This window comes from Columba livia, chromosome 14 (assembly GCF_036013475.1).
Source record: "Columba livia isolate bColLiv1 breed racing homer chromosome 14, bColLiv1.pat.W.v2, whole genome shotgun sequence".
Taxonomy (NCBI): Eukaryota; Metazoa; Chordata; class Aves; order Columbiformes; family Columbidae; genus Columba; species Columba livia.
In genome coordinates, this window is record NC_088615.1 from 4,085,084 (window position 1) to 4,101,675 (window position 16,592).

Below are 16,592 nucleotides of genomic sequence, written 5' to 3' on the forward strand. Positions count from 1 at the left end.
GACATGCTAGAGGCAGAGTTTATTACACTACGCAGGCTAAGAACCCTGGGCAAGACCCCACACGGGTAAGAATCGAACCAGCTCTTTATCAAAAAGTTAATACTATAGTCAACCCCATTCTCCTTTGGTCATTACAAAGCAAGAGAAATATTAAAAGAAAGGTATTTATACACAGAGGGAAGCTGAAAAGATTCTGTCCAGCCCTTCCCCCCCACCCCATTCAGGTCTTCTGGCTGTCAGGAGCAGAGTATCAAATCTTCACCAGTTGTCAGGTTGTTGGGGTTTTATTATTATTGTTGTCAATAAAAGCAATAATTACCAAGAGCTGCCATTCCTGCTCCTCCCCCAGGAGGGCGGAGGGGCAACACCAGGTCCCCTCCCTCTCTGCCATCCCAGTGTAGGGGATGGCTGTGTACACGGGGGTGCAAGGACGTGCACACACTCCCTCTCGCCAGTGCACACACGCAGCACAGCTGGCACAGGCAATGTGGTCTCTGATCCCTCGTTTGTATGCAGTCTTTTTAAAAAAAATATTGTATTATAATAATAATATGAACTTCTCTTTCCATTTTGTATCTTCTGGAAAAGTGTCAATCGTCCGTGAGGTCCTGCACAAAGAGGACTTCCGTGTGGCTGAGTCCGGCCTCCTGCAGCGTGGGGGGGTTGGGCCACTCCTCTGTAGGGAGGCAGGGCAGGACACGGCGGGGGAAGTTGGCCTCAATCTGGAACTTCTCGGGGCTTTCTTTCAAGGAGAACAAGAAGTCATGGATCACCTGGGAAAGAAGCACAGGAACAACTGCCAGCTGGGGGAGCAATGACACAGCCAGATCACACCCCCGGCATCTCACAGGGGAGAAGTTCACCAAATTCACACCATCGCTGCACTGTAGACACAGGATGTTTTCTTGGCATGCATGAAACAGGATTTGTCACCTTCATAGTCCAGACACTGTTTCTGGCTCTTCCCACACCATTACTTAATAGGCAGCAACAAGAGCCTCAGCTTTTCAGGAGAAGTTTTTTTCCTCTAATCTCCCTCTTATAAGCTGGTGGGACCAGGTCCCAAGACACACTCTCCTTACCCAGGAACAGCGCTGCTTGCTAAGGATCTCGGCAAAGGTCACCATTTGGCAAAGTCCAATGGAGCCAAAGCTTTGCTGAGCCACCTGGAGAATCTCTTGACCCTCCTTTACACTGGGAAGTGCATCAGCTCCGCCCCACGCTCACCGTCAATGACTGTGTGAAGTGGAATCGCCGCTCCACTCTGGAATCGTTAGGCAGCTTGAAAATGATCTTAACGCTCTCTGGGTCATCGGGATGTGGTTCAGGAGGAAGGCATTCGGATTTCCGCTCCTTCTCCTCCTGCAGCGTCTGCAAGGCAAGGAGGGAGCAGGAACAATGGGCAGGCACTGAACCGACCTTTATGCTTGTCCCTTGCAGCACAGCAGCTTCAGGGAGGCTTGGAGGGCACTCAAGCCCCGAACAAGACAAACAGTTCCAACCTGACAAGACAACCCTACCGCAGGCACTGCTCCCGCACAGCCTGAGCATCCAACAGGGCACAGCAGCCCCTCCAGCAGTCACGTTGCTCTCACCTGTCGCCGCCTCTCCTCTGCTAGTTTTTGCTGCTCCACTTCCTCCTCTTTCTTCTTCTTCCTCTCCCGTTCCTCCTTCTTTTTGCGCTCCTTTTCCTGGTCTGCACGCAAGGATGCCAGATATGCTTCATCCTGCTGCTGCCTCAGGACTTGGGTTTGGTTCCTCTCTTCCCTGCAAACATAAGCACAGGGAGCGGTCAGGACTAGCAGGACCTAAAGTGAAGGCACAGGAGGCTGACAGCAGACCCGAGGGTGCAGGTACAGCCTCAAACTCACAGGAGCACACACATCAGGTAACACCTCATTTACGGTACCACAAGCACCTAAAAGGCAAGCCAGGTCTCCACAATCCCCAGGACACAAACTGTTTCCCTAGGCTGAGTGGAAATGAATCGAACACAAGAGACTCATCACCCACTGCAGCTTGACAGAGAGCACATGAAACTGAACAGTCAAGTGGGCGCTGCTCATCTCCTTCAGGTAATTCCTTATGCATTTCAGAAACCAGGGGCATCAAAACGTTTTACTGGGTGCTCCACAGAGACTGTGGGGCAGATAGAGAGAAGACCAGAAGTTGGTGTTCTACTTTGGACACAGCCTGTGAGTCCATACAGAGCTGCCAGGGACTGGAGCTTGTGCTTGAGGCACCAACAGCAACACCGTCAGAATTCAGGACAGTCAGCCCAGGCAGCAACACTCGCCTACCGATGGGCTGCAGATACCAGCTCTGCCTGCAGTGCCTTTGCTCCCCCTTGCTGTTGTCCAAGCTTTACCTGCAAAGCTCCAGGACACTACAGGGGTGCAACTGCGGTAAACCGTAGAGCACTCACACCCACCTTTTAGTAGCAGGCCTGTATGGGCAACCCATCCAGCTCCCTGACCATACAGCAGCCTCAATTTATGGACTGGTGATCCCGGTGAGAAGAGGAGCCCACGGGCTGTGTTACAGAGGGGGAGATGCTGACCCACCTGCCTACACAAGGTGTCTGGAGGAAGGAAGGGGGCAGAGTAGAACCTGCCTCCATAAGGTCTGCCTTACTGCAGCTCACGTCCATTCATACCTTTCCAGGCGTTCAGACACCAGGTATGTCTGGTTAGCATCCATAATGAACATCAGTTGATTAATGAGGTCATCAGCCTGGATGAGGCCTTCTAGCCGGCCAACTACCGTCATTCTGCGATCCTTCAGCATAATCACAGCCAGGAATGGGTACGTGTTCTCTCGCAGAGCCTGGGAGACTGGGAAACAGGCACAAACATCACAACTGCCTCATGCAGAAAGGTCAGCAAGGGGGACTGCACACTTTCCATCACCAAGGGCCTAGGAAAGCAGCTTCCACAGCCACTGTCTCTTCCAAAGCAGAAAAGGTCTCAGGCTCCATAAACTCTATAAATTAACAAAGGATCAAAGTGGTTTGGAGCATAGAGACTAAGGAGGAAAGAACAAAGCTTTCAAGTAAGCAGAAAGGTTCTTGAATTCAAGCAGGAAGTAAATTGCTCTGAGTGTCCATTCAGAATGGGACGAAAAGCCCCAGGTTTAAACCACAGAAAGAGAAGCACAGGTGAAGCACAGGGAAACATTTGCTAATATTAAGGATGGCCAGGCTTTGGAAGATGTTGTCATAGGGAAGATGGCAGAGTGTTATCCTGGACATTTCAGGACAAAATGAGGTTGGTTGTGCCAGAGGCAGGGAATGAAGCAGATTAGGGGTTTTTAAATTACTATTCACCTACGACTGCTGACCACCTCCATGCCACACAACTTGGAGCCATCATTACCAATGGAGCCTTCCAGACTAAATCAGAGCACCCTGTGGATTAAATGAAAGGCCACGATCCCTTTCCAGCTCTGCTTTCTAGGCTGTGACTCCAAAGCATTGCAGCAATGAAACAGCAATAAGTAAAACAGAGTCTCCTTAGAAAGCCATTCTTTCAGGGTGTTGATAGCCAATAGCTGAACTATGAAGCCAGGAACGGCCCGGATTTAGTACTGGAACTCCTCACCTCTCCTGCCATGAAACAAGAAGGCTCAGAAGAGACACAGGTAGCATGAACAGAACTTTGAGAAAAGCCTCCATCTGCAGCAAAACCCTACAAAATGCTGGCAGGCCAGGTATCAACAGCTCCAGAAAGACAGTACTTAAAAGGACCTCGATGTGGACTTTCAAGGAGGAGAGACTGCGTGTGGAATGAAGATTACTGTCTCGGAAAGGGAAAGAATGCACATAACAGGTTACTCCCAGCCTCAGGCATAATACCAACCAGTGTTAAGGGCACACAGCTAGATACCTGTTTCTGCACTCAGTTTAGTTCCCAGCACACACCCCCCAACTCCCACAAACAATGCACTGAAAGCAGCTTGATTGCCCATAGCAAAGACACCTAACTAGGACTTCCCAGACACATATGGAACAGTGCAAGTTACAAACACAAGGTATTTCCCTGGCACCCAAACAGGCCATCTGAGATATCACATGAAAACAAGCATGTTATTTCCCCATGCAACCCTGAAATCTTATCTGGTTGCACAAAAACCAGCAGCATGTTTCAAACACATGCATCTGTCAAAAAGCATTTTGTTTGTTCCAGAGACAGGAGGGAGTAAGTAAAGGCTGGGAGGGACACACTCACCTCTGTATCCCTCTGGTTTATTGGTTGAACAGGCCCAGAAGAGCATTCTAGTGTTTATGAGGGTGATCACCTCAGGTACGCACAGTGTATTTCTAGGGGACAGAGAAGAGATCATGTGAATGAAGCTGCATTTAAAGCACATAGGTACCTATTTGGAAAACTCTCCTACCTACCGGCAGAATTCATCTGTGTCTTGGTGGTCATCTCCATGAAGATAAACCAACAGGAAGCGCAGCTCCCGCTTGGCATCATTCAGTGCCTTAGCATAAAAGCAGAGGAGGTAAGGTTACAGGGTCTCCAGGCAAGGGGAAAGCACCATGCACAAGACTCGTGCGACACAGCTCAGCAACATTCACCCAGGGCCACTATTCTGCTCCTAGCATGGTTTTAATGAAGCAGCGCTGGAGGATAAACCTGACAGATTTTCTGACTAAATCTTCATTTAAGGGACTACAATGGTGTTTGTTCGACACCCTTTTCAGGATGTGGCTTTGGAGAACAGTGAACCCAGCATGAAGCCAGGGAGGCGACTGTGTGGATCAACACCCCCACAGACACCCCAGCAGACCCATCTGGCAGCAAAGAACCCTCCTTCGCTCCTCAGACCCAGAGCAGCCAGGGCTGAGCTTTCCACTCCAGCCTCTACAGGACACAACCTTCAGACTACACCATATGAAAACACTACAAAAAGATAACTCAATAATGCTACCACCTTCCTCGCCCAAACCCAGCCCTGCCCCCCCCCCCCAAAAAAAAACCCACCAAAAACCAAACAAAAAGCCCAAATCAACAAAAAAAATCCCCAAACAAAACAACTACTTGCATCTAGAGTCTCTGGATTCCACCCACCCAAGAACATTTCTTAACAAGACCACAGGATAAGCGCACAATAGGCTCCCTGTTCTACTGGCACCAGGAGCCTAACCATTCCGTGGTTATTTAAGTTTGGATTCCAGGCAAGACAGAGGGGCCTGGAAGAGCTGTGGAGGCGGTGAGCTCCATTGCTGCGGAGCAGATACACACTGCACATTCTTCTCTGGCACTCGGGCAGCAGCATTGATCCAACTGTCTGCTGGGACGTGCTGCAGGAGGCCCTGCCCTTGGCTAGGCTGAGAGAAGCTGCAGAAGAAGCTTCCTATCAGAAGGTCCCTCTTTCACAGAGCACCACCAGCCCAGATCTAACACGTGGAACTCTCACCTCCCATAGTTTCTTCAGGGGGTCCCTCTCTCAATTTTGAGGTCCCACACCAAGTTCTGGGGTTGCATTATAAAACAAGCCCAGGCAGTCAATCCCAATTTGCTGAGCAGAAGGACAGACTCTGGCATGCCACACCAGTTTATAAAAACAAAGGCAGGATTACAAAGAATCGCTGTTGGCTACAGAGCCATACAGACGGGCGAGGAACAGTCAGAGCAGCTTTGCTTTCCAACTTTGCAGGCTTGGCATGTCATCAAGCCTGGCAGACATTGGTTTTCAAATACACTTGTTCACTAGCTCTCCATTACCCGGTTACAGAGTTTGGGAACATATGCTGAGCTTTGAGAAGAAAAGTGGTTTTGCTATGTAGGCCCTGATACCATCAGGCAAAATTCCAACTCTCCATCACCCCAGGATCACCAACATGTGACACTGACCTGGCTGTAAGTTCCCTGGTAGAAGACAGGGTGTATCCTCCCATATTTTTCCTCAAACATATGAATAAATGAAATAATGTCACCCACTGGGTCAGTGACACGACTACGAGGATCAGGGCGTATAAAACGCAGAGCAAACCTAGGAAGGAAGCAAAGGACACTGGAAATTCAGCTTACTGATTTTCTGAAGAACAGGTTTTCTCATCCACAAAAAGTCCCTGGCATTCAGAAGGAGGAAAAAAGTCACAGCTGAGACCCTTGAACATTTATAATCGCAACCTAAACTGCCGCCTGCCCCAAACAGATATCACTGCCACAGAAACCCACCAGTCAAATATTATCTCATGCCAGGCATCAGCAAGTATCTGAATTCTCTGTGATTAACAGTTTCAACATCCTCTGGTTTATCAGGCATAAGCCACACCAACAGTAGGAGGTTTGAGGAATTTAGTCAAAGTCAGAACATTAAAAGCCACACAGTTTTGTCCAAATAATTTTGAAAACTGCATTTCTGTTATTCTAAGACTAACAACTCCAGAATGCAAAGAGCTGCAGAAAGAGATCATAACACTAGGAATCCAACGAAGAAACAGCCTCTGAGGCTGAAAAAGCTTAGCTGCAAGGCAGATACCAATATTGTTTAAGTTCTATTGATGTATAGAAGTTAAACTGAACTTCAGAAAAGCCTTAAAGGGAAAAAGAGTAATACAATGGGTGAACTTCCAAAACAATGCAGATGGCAGGACTGCTGCGTATTTACTACCTTTCAACATCCCCTTTTCTCTCTATTAATGCCCTAAGGAGGCAAGATGAACAAGCCCCTTCAGAGCAGTAAAGGGAAAAGAGGCAAGAGACACTAAAGGGCAAAAAGCAGAACCCAAACAGTTTGCATTTTGTCAAGTAACTCACAGGGATTAGGGCAGGACAACCTGCAGTTCAGCCCAACAGGACACGATTCTGATCAGGTTGTTTGTCCAAGGATACTGGACACTTGAACACTGTGTTGTGCCCACTTTGCGTGGCACTCAAACTGTAAAGCTGCATGGAGTGAGAATTCCAACTAAATATTTCATTTACGGAGCTGCAAGATGCTCATTTTCTGTGAAATAAGACTTATTTCTTACTAAACAGTGTAGGAATTCTACAAGGCTACAGGTAAAGCCAGCTGAGCAAATAAATGGAAAATCTGCCATTAAAGCTAAAGATCCAAGTAACAGAGGTCCAGGTAAATCTAAGCTAGAGTGTGCCCCAATGCAGTCAATACATGAGTCTCCACAAAAAAGTACTTACCTAAATATATCAAGTAATGTGTAATAGGTAAATCGGAATGGAAGCATTATGAAGTAGTAACCCCATCCTAGTAGGCCCTGCAATTACAAAGAATTAGAACAGACTCTACCCACAGAACAGGCCTGCTGAAGCAGTGTATTCACCAGCACCGCACACATACGGGAATATTGGTGCTCTAACCACGGCAAAAGAGCTCAGCAATATTTCATGGCTTTGGACACAATGCATCAAGTTTAAGTGACTGACAGTTCATTCAGAATTCAACGTGACATGTCTGAAAACTGGCAGTAACTATTCAAGCAGCAATGCTTTTGCTCTGTGCTAATTTTCTTAACTGTACAAAAGGATTAACAGCATTGAGTCTTACAGGTGCTCATGCAAATTTGTTTGTGAAGTATTAATGCAAGTAATTGACACCGTATTTAAGTTAACATCCTTTTTTGGGGGGGGTGTTGTCTAAAAAGAAAAAATATCACTCTGCCATAAGGAAGGGACAGTCCTTTATTCCAACTGAGCTTATAAAAAAGCTCTACTATTCCTCAGCAACACATTCGATGACACAAATAAGGTTGTCTCACACTATGAATTGTCCCATGGAGAAAATATATCCACAGTAGTAATGGAGGCTGAAGGAATAGCTCTACATTTTGTTTTCAGAAGATAAAATATTTAGAAAGGAGATAACAACATACAAAGAAAACAATTCCTTTCCCTGCTTGCAAGTTGTTGTTCGCAAATAGTCACCCAAGAAGCAGAACAAAATCCACTATAAGATAACTTGCCCTTGGCTGTGGCCTTGAGACAACGTAGCTGTAGATCCTGTGGTCGGCTGTATTGACCTGCAATGGCCGCGATGGAGGAGGATTAAAGACACTTGGGACACCCTCTTGCTCATTCAGTCGGTCCTGTACAGCTGCCTTTGAAACAAGGAAGAACAAAGGGAGGTTCCAGACATTTAAGGATGGCAGAAAATATCTTTTTTATACTTTGGACATCAACAGTAGGTATTATTTCTCCACAGCCCCCAGAGCACTGGGGAAACAACTCCTTACAGCCCATAACCCCCAATACACTTGGCTGTATGGAAAGCCTTCTCCTGGCAGCCTGTGCACACACACTACGGGAAGTCACACAACGTGTTCCTTAAGTGATTGTTCACAGCCACAACAACTCCGCTGTGTCCTCCTGAAACCAGCTCTCCAGATGGATCAGACACTGTCATAGAGAGCTACTGCTAGTGGTAAATTCTGCAGTTGACAAATTCTCACTGGTAGCCCCAGCGCTCCCCACAGAGTTACTCTGTTTAATCCAGGTACTTGGAAACTGCTATGAATCTTATTTGCAAGGGTACCTCTATGTTCCAGTTGTGCTGCTCCAGTGTGTGACGACATTGGTCCATGGACTCTATGCCAGTCAAGTCCTAAAGGAAGATAAAAGCAGATGAGTGCCAGGGAAGTGCTGTGTTTTTACTGCTCTCTGCAACACGTGAGCACAGTCAGGAGTTAGTACAACACATTACCACAACACTTTTTTTTAAGTGCTCTGCTCTCAGTTTAAGAGTGGAGCAACCTGTGTCAACCCAAATTCAAACACAAAGGAGGCCTCAAACAGGCCTTTGCACCCTTCCAGCATCAGCCAACTCTCTGCAGCACCCAAGGGCTATTACTAAAACTGCACCAAGCCCAGACAAGAGCCTAACGTAATATCACCCACAAGCTTCACTCCAGAACGACATGCTAGGCAGATGCCCTCAAATATCACCTCAAAGCATCTCCTTAAAAGACAGGTAATGCACTTCTGAAAACCCAAGATGACCATTACTTCACCCACTGCAAGCATAAACAGACTAAAACCAAAACGATCGCGCACTAATGAAGGCAGCGTTTGCCAGCATCACAGGGGATTCCATAGTAAAAAAATCCAGTCCTACTCAGACAGGACCTGACACAGAAACCACAGTCCAAACACACTGGCAGCCCTCACAGCCACCGAGCTGCCAAGTCAATGTTTGGGTAGGTGTATTTTAACCCAACACCAATCAGAACTTCTCCACAAGAGATCAAACAGTATTTGTTGTTACTGGAAGCCACGTCAGCACCTCTTGGGGACAAATCTTTGCTGAACAGCCCTGTCACTGCACCACAAACACATCTCTCCCCATGCCACTTGCCATCAGGTGTTTGAACAGATATTTTGGGGCTGAGTGTCACACCTCAGAGACAAAGCACATTCTTTCATACGAAAGCATAAAGCCACAAATGTGCTGCTGCAACCCTTTTAACAACCATCCTTTGAATCAGCCAGTGAAAGACCATCCAGGTGACACCACCAACAATTCCAGCAATTTTGAAGGAAACTACTTTAAAAAAAAAAAGGATTTTTTTTTTTAATTTTTTTTTTAATAACTGGGCAACAGAAAGCCAAAAAACAGTTATACCTTCAGAAACAATTATTTAGCTTGGATACAAGATGGCAGAAACAATGACAATAACTGTCACAAGCAGTGTAACAAATTCAACCTAAAATGTGCTAGTGATAAGGAGACTCTTGAAACATGACAATTTCTCCACCAAGGTCATTCTTGACAAGAGAACTCCACAGATTCTTAATGCCTCCTGCTCCTTCCTGGTGGATTTCTTTCCCAATACCTCCTCAGCCCAGAAGGGACACAGGAATCCTTCCCACCTGCTGCTACGCACGGTGACAGGCGGATCCTGCTGACCTGCAGAGGTTCTGTGGGCTGAACCACACGGTCCCCTACCTGCTACTTCCACACACGCTTCCCCCAGCACCTGAGGAGATTTCGGCAGCGCAGGAGTTTGGCCAAGGGCAGGGAACTCCTGCTCCCCTGTCTGTCCTACCGAGCGCAGCTCTTCTGCAGGTTGCAGCTGATGATGACTGCAAACAGAGCAGTGACTTGACACAAATCCCTGCGCATGGTTTCTACTACACCTTGCGATTCAATCCATTGCTGCCAATCCTTTTTCATTCTGCTGCTCACCTCCCCATTTCCCACTTCACTTAAAAGACCCTGAGGCCATCTCAACAAGCTGACCATTTAGGAATGCATGGATTTTATTTTTACCGGAGGACCGTGAATCTCTGCCCTTCCCTGCCCCCATTCGTACATTCCACATGCTATTTCCACCCGAGTCACACTATGGACAAACACCCCATTCAATCTCTGAGCTCAGTTCAAAGTTTTGAGCATTTCTTGGCTTCTTTCTCACGATGCCTCCACAGATTGCTGCTTTCTCATCTTCACTCTACTGTACAGAACCAGAGTGCTCAAAGCATTGCTGACATTAACTATGTGATTACAGTTGCTCAGAAAAAAAAAACCACCTCAAGTCACTGCCCAGCGGTGTACAAATATTTATTAAATTGTAAGTCTGGAGCAAGTCTTGCAAGACAGCACTACAGAAGTGAATTTCATAGAAGACATGAAGCTCAGCGAACTTGGCTGCTGCTGCCAGAACACCTTCGTTCATCACTCAGCTTCACCATCATGTTTTAATTTAACTATCTTTAAGATGTGCTTCACTGAGTAAAATTTAGGTTTTGTATTCTGACTTTACCCCAACAGAAGGCCCTTCATTGTCCTTTTAGAAGGACATCTTAAAAGGCACATGCAATTTACTCAATTATTTGATTTTAAAATGGAGTTATGATTTGTGTATTCCAAAGCTTTGAAAGTCTTCTGATCATCAGTCCTTAACACCCTGGAAATTCTGCCCGTGTTTGCAAAATTTAGGAGACTCAAACTCATTCACACCTTTGTCTCTAAACGTCTGGATTATGGCTCAGCACTAATAGCAGTGCTTTGCAACTAAACATTCCCTCCTTTTTGAATTATGCAAAATGCTTGAGGAATTTTAGGTCAGAAAGCAGCACCAAACAGGCACGCAGAACTATCGACAAGCATTTAATGAGCACTGAATCACTGCAGCATTTGCAAGACCTACCCAGCCCCACAGAGACAGAGCAAGGGCTGGCCAACATCGCCCTTCCCAACTGCTGTTCCAGCAACAGCCATGCTGCTGGTCACATCTCCAAGTCTTCTATGGCAGCACTTCTCCGTGGAGGTCAATCTACTTGTTTTCTTAGCATTTTAATACAGTTACTCCCAACAGGGAACAGAAGTGACAAAACCACCCCAGCAGCACTGTGCTGAGTGCTCACACCACTCTTCTGATCAACGAAGCTGCACAATTAAACATGGCAGGAAAAATAAATTGCCTTGTAAAGGCAGCTTTTGAAACTGGACACCTTTCTGAATGTTACTTTGACCTGCTCCAAGGCAGACATGCTGCAGGGTGGTCGGGAAGCCACGCAGGGGTTCACAACAACTTCATTCCGTGTGAGAACCACGGGAAGGCAGCTCAGCTGTCAGTTCAGACAAGATTTGCTGCTAAACACCAAAACTGTTCATTATTGCTCCCAATGACCATTTCTACTGTTATTTCAGCACCTTCTACAGCTACTGTTCCACTTTAGTCACATAAACAGATGAGAAACCTGAAACGTCACATCATTCTACTGCACCAGCTGTAGTATTTCTGCTGAATCTCACAACTATTCTGCAAACTGGGTTATTCACGCACCAGACAAATAAACATGTTCCTGGTATCGTCACGGCTAAGAGAACAAACACCATCTTCAAACCAGTCACTAACTATTAATACTAGTTTCCTACTGACTGCCGTCTATCATAAACCGCCTCAGAGAGCATATATATTACACAAACATAATAATAGATAAGCTTTAGTAAAAAATAAAACTAATCCTATTAAATTAGCACCCTCAAACCTTCACATGAATGTAGATCCACACTCAAGACAGTGGATAATATTTAGAAAACAAGATATTCAGTGCTACAAAAGCCAAGAAAATTCAACATTGCCTTCTAAAGCACCACTCAAAGCAGAGTACTGTGCACACCAAAACTGCTGTTGGATAGAATTATTTGCATCTCTCACCTTTGAGACTGCTCAGGATGCTAAAATCTTCTCAATACTGAAGTAGCAAAAAGTGCAATTCCACACTTCAAAGGCAGAAAGAAAAGCCCAGGGTAGAAAAAGGCTGTAAATTGGACTTATGAATTGTTCCCTCCGCAGATACACTCGTGTGTTGAAACGCAGTGTAAGAGACGCAAAGCCACAGGACTGTAACTGGCACTGCTCTTATTCCCAACCTACCACCAAATTCCAGGGAATTATGTTTCCAAGGATAAATAACATCTGACTTCAAGCAGCAAAAAAAAAGTCTTCACCAAGAGCTTCTCTCTGCATATTACAGCAAATGCCTTCAGGAGGGTTTTGATCAACACACAATACATTGAGCAAGAAAGGGTACCTGGGGTTTCTTGTTTCCTCCACCCTCTTTAAACGAGAGATGTTTTCAGTCCTGAGCATTTTGTTTTCCCTAGTTGAAGTTCAAAATGGTATCATAAGTGCTAACTTCTTCCTTGGCAAATAACACTCCATTACTCCACATCAGCATATTATAACTACGTTAGACATCAGCCCAGGCACAATGGGCACAGATCAATAACAAGATCCTACAAAAGCTGCTTTGCCGTTTCTTCCATCTCCCAAATGGAACAGTATCTCCACAGCTTTCTTAAGCTGCTCACATCAAGTTTCTCTCTACAGATGTCAAGACAGCCAAGTCTTGACAGATGAAAAATTTAGATGCTTTTATTCATTTACATTAGCCAACGTTTCAGCAGCAAATGGGAGGCTGAAAGCACGCAAGAGTGCTTTGTTGCTTTTATTTCAAGTTTAGCCCAATTACCTCTCCATATTGGTACTATTTTTTTCTTCCATTAACCTGCCACAGCAGGGTTGCAGACAACTCTCTTGTTCCAGCTCTGCCAGTAGAAACAGAGCTGCGACTTCTACTGTTCTGCCAGCAGAGCCGTTTATATGAGCGCTACCAAAACACATAAAGCAAACAGCAGTGGAATTAATGCAAAGCATGTATTAAAACTGTAACCCCGACAGCTGGGCCACAAACAGCACTGCAGGCACTCACCTCTCTACCTTGGAAGGAGCAATTTCTGGTAGAAATAGGATAAACAGTGAAGGGCAACATCTTCACCCAGAGCAGCTGTTTGCTGGGTGAGCAGCACTCTACAGCTCAGTGCTTTCCTTCTGGCTCTCCTGTTCACTGTGACACCACCAGGGGCCTTCTGCTCTTGTTCACCTCATCTTTGCTATCCCCATTCCCTTCTTTCCCAGCCTGTTCTCCTGCCTCATTCACACTGCCATGGCACCTTTTGTGGAAGCACAATGCCTTGCACCACAGAGTACTGTGCAAATCACTTATGATGGTCCTTCACAACTAAAGTGTAAAGCTACATTTGAAAACATTTAAGCATTCCTTGCAAAGACAGCAGGAATCCTTGAAATGTTTACAAGCTAACTGGAGCAGTGTTTTGCAACAACAGCAACGTACAAATGATTTGAGTGAGATTTAGCCATCCTTCCCAAAGAGCAAACGCTATTTAACAGAGGCCAGCTAAAGCAAGAGTGTCAAACTCATTTTCACTGGGGGCCACATCAGCATTGTGGTTGCTTTCAAAGGAGTAGTTACATTTATACAGTCCTAAAATTACATTTGGCCCTTTGAAGGCAACCACAAAGCTGATGTGGCCCCCAGTGAAAAATGAGTTTGACAAGCCTGAGCTAAAGGAAACAAAAAATGTTTTCCAGGTGGACTGATTTAGACAGATTAACTCTCATTTCAAAGGAACAAGCAGGACTGCACACCTGAGCTTCTTTCAGCCAGGTGCAAGGCACCAGAGAAGGAGGACTCACCAGTGAGGTCTGTCAGCAGCCCAGCCCTGGTGAACAGCTAACCCCATACACCCCAGGGGACAGAAGAATGAGAAGATCCTGGTATCAAAGTCTCCTGGACTACAGATCTCACACTGAGCTCTGGACAGTAACTGTTTTCTAACTGAAAATCTTCTCCTCTTTATAGTCTAAGGAGCATTTCCCTCTACTTCAAACAAGGGCTCAACAGGCAGCTGGACTAAAACCTGAATCCCTGAACTTCTGACCCCTCCAGCCCCCAAGCTGCTGCTCATGGCAACACTAGGTAGCATTAGAAAACACAATTCTTTAATTTCACAGCTGCCCACAGGGTTTTGAAAATAGCAACAGGGACACTGATGAGTGCAGCTGGTCCTATCTGTCCAGATTCTGTAGATTAATAAGTACTACAATGGGAGAATGGGAGCCAGAGGACAGCTTGTGCACAGATATACGTGCAGCATAAGGCAATGGCTTAAACCTCACATACTTACCATGGAAATTGTAGCACCGGGAAAGCAACTGTTAACATTGCTCTGCCTCCTTTGTCTGTAAGTTAAGATTGCCCAACCAGCCTAATTTGCAGTAAAGATTTAGAGGTGATACCTGTAAAAAAAGTTTCCTCATAGTTATAGTCACAGAGAAACACTGCAGGACATTAATTACTTCAGGGGATTGTTGAATCCTCCTGGCTCAGAGATGAAGGCTTGGCAAGTATCTGTGTGGAACGATGAGGAACACCTGCTGTTATCTCAGCTGTAGAAGGCAGTGCTGGATGCCTCTGAAGTCCCTTTAAGCCCTATCGTTCTACAGTTATATCACACCAAAAAATGCAAAGCACAATCTTAGAGAGATGAACATGAAGCAACAAAATCAGACAAACCACTCTTGAAAGTAATATTGTATTTGTAAAACAACTCTGCAATCCAAGGAACACCACATGACACCCTACAATTCAGAAACAAACCCAAGACACCTGAAGACAGTTTTCATCAGCCAGCACAATTAACTACTTCTCAATCAGCAGCCCTAAGTATTTCAACTCCATAGCACTGTTTTCTCCACTGTAAGTCACATCTACAGTTGTTTTTTTTCTCATAATTCAGTTACTGCACAGCCCCAAGGCCCTGGCAAAACAGAGGTTAAGCGACCCAGCCCATGTTATGCTGCAGAGAGATTAGATCACTACAGTCCCCAGTGGCCTCCCCCCAACAGGCATTACTAAACACTGAGGGTTAGAAACAATTTTCTGAAAAGACACATTCCATAGAAACCCACTGGTTAACCCTCCCACAGCACCAGGAAAGGATCTCCCATTCATCACTAACGACAACAGAGGAATTTTTTTTCAGGCTATCTAATTAAAATGGCCGGGACTTACCGAGGAGTTTGTACCCCGTACAGAGGTAACGAGGTTTATTTAGCAGTCACTTCCTGCCTCCCCAATTAGTGATGACAGACACCATTCCTAATGGAGTGCTTGGAGCACACACAACAGGGACCGGCCCCTCAGCGAGGCCCCAGCCCAGGGAGCCCCAGCCCCGCACAGGAGCTTCCCTCGCCCCCACAAGAGCCAGGAGCACGGGCCTCTCTCCTCTCGGCCCCTACTCAGGCGCGGCCCGACACCCCGCCCCGCCGAACCCGCTCCAGGCGAGGCCTGTCCCAGCTCTCAGGGAGCCCCGCGCTCCCCGGACCGGCCCAGGCCGGCAGGGCCCGAGCGCCAGCGCGACGGATCAGCCCAGCCCGTGCCGTGCCGTGCCCGCGCGCCGCCTCTCCCGCTGCCGCCGGCCGGCACGGGCCTCTCGGACGCAGCACCTGAAACTGCAGCAGCTTCTCGGTCTGCTCCGCCGTCAGCTCCCGCTCCTCAGGCGCCGCCATTTTGCTGCCGCCTCTGACCCGCCGCTCCGTCACTCTCCGGAACTGACGTCTCCCGCCCGCACTTCCGCCCCAGCTCCACGGCGCGAGGCGCCCCAACGAAGCCAACGGCCGCTTATTGACCGCGACCGGAAATGCTCGAGCACGTTTCGGAGAAAGCCGAAGTGTTCTCGGGCCTCTCCGGAAGCGCCTGACGCTCAGTAACGGCTCGCGTCGCTCTCGGGTGTTCCCGATGGGCGCACGAAGAGTTCCGAAGTGTGCCGAAGGTCGCTCGGGCGTTTCCGGAGCTGGCCAGGGGAGGGGGCTGCCTCTGGCTGTGAGAGCGGCGGGGAAGCCATGGAGTCCCTCGGGAGCCGGTTGGGCTGCGTGTCCCGGGCGGCTTGTCTGCCACCGGGTGGGTCCTGCCCGGCCACCTCCCGCCCCGCCGGCTCGCCCGGCCACCGGCGGCGGCTCCACCCAAGATGGCGGCGGAAGCGGGCGCCAGCCAAGATGGTGGCTAGGGGCGGGGAGGGCGCCCGCTCCCGCCCCGGAGAGTTACGAGTGCGCGCGTGGGTGGGGACGGTGCCCCGGGACCACGGGCCTGCGAGCCCGGAGTGAGGCGACCGAGCAGCCCTGGTCCCGCATGCCCGGAGAGGGGCCGCGCCCGGCCCGCCTCCCGCACACAGGCGCGGGGAACGCGCTGCGGCTCGGCGCGCGCTGGCGGAGCGCCGGGGGGCGGGGAGCGGGACGCGCGCGGCGGGGCCGCCCC

At 47.8% G+C, this 16,592-nt stretch overlaps 1 protein-coding gene across 1 annotated transcript; it reads right to left on the bottom strand.

The window, feature by feature from the left end:
- Window positions 1-4: 4 nt before the first annotated feature.
- Window positions 5-16,586, bottom strand: FAF2 (Fas associated factor family member 2). The gene is made up of 11 exons (XM_065029636.1): window positions 15,785-16,586; window positions 8,503-8,571; window positions 7,934-8,068; window positions 7,152-7,228; window positions 5,862-6,000; window positions 4,400-4,485; window positions 4,227-4,318; window positions 2,657-2,834; window positions 1,596-1,767; window positions 1,228-1,371; window positions 5-773 (listed from the first exon to the last, which is right to left on the bottom strand). The coding sequence occupies exons 1-11, from the start codon at window positions 15,845-15,847 to the stop codon at window positions 591-593; spliced, it is 1,338 nt and encodes a 445-aa protein (XP_064885708.1). The 5' UTR covers window positions 15,848-16,586; the 3' UTR covers window positions 5-590.
- Window positions 16,587-16,592: the final 6 nt, after the last annotated feature.

Bases quoted from the DNA above. Each gene is read 5' to 3' on its own strand.
- FAF2 (XM_065029636.1), bottom strand. From the start codon at position 15,847: ATGGCGGCGCCTGAGGAGCGGGAGCTGACGGCGGAGCAGACCGAGAAG. The intron at 1,768-2,656 runs GTATGAATGGAC...TTATGTTTGCAG, and splicing joins GTGTCTGAACGCCTGGAAAG to GGAAGAGAGGAACCAAACCC. The intron at 1,372-1,595 runs GTGAGAGCAACG...CTTGCCTTGCAG, and splicing joins CAGAGGAGAGGCGGCGACAG to ACGCTGCAGGAGGAGAAGGA.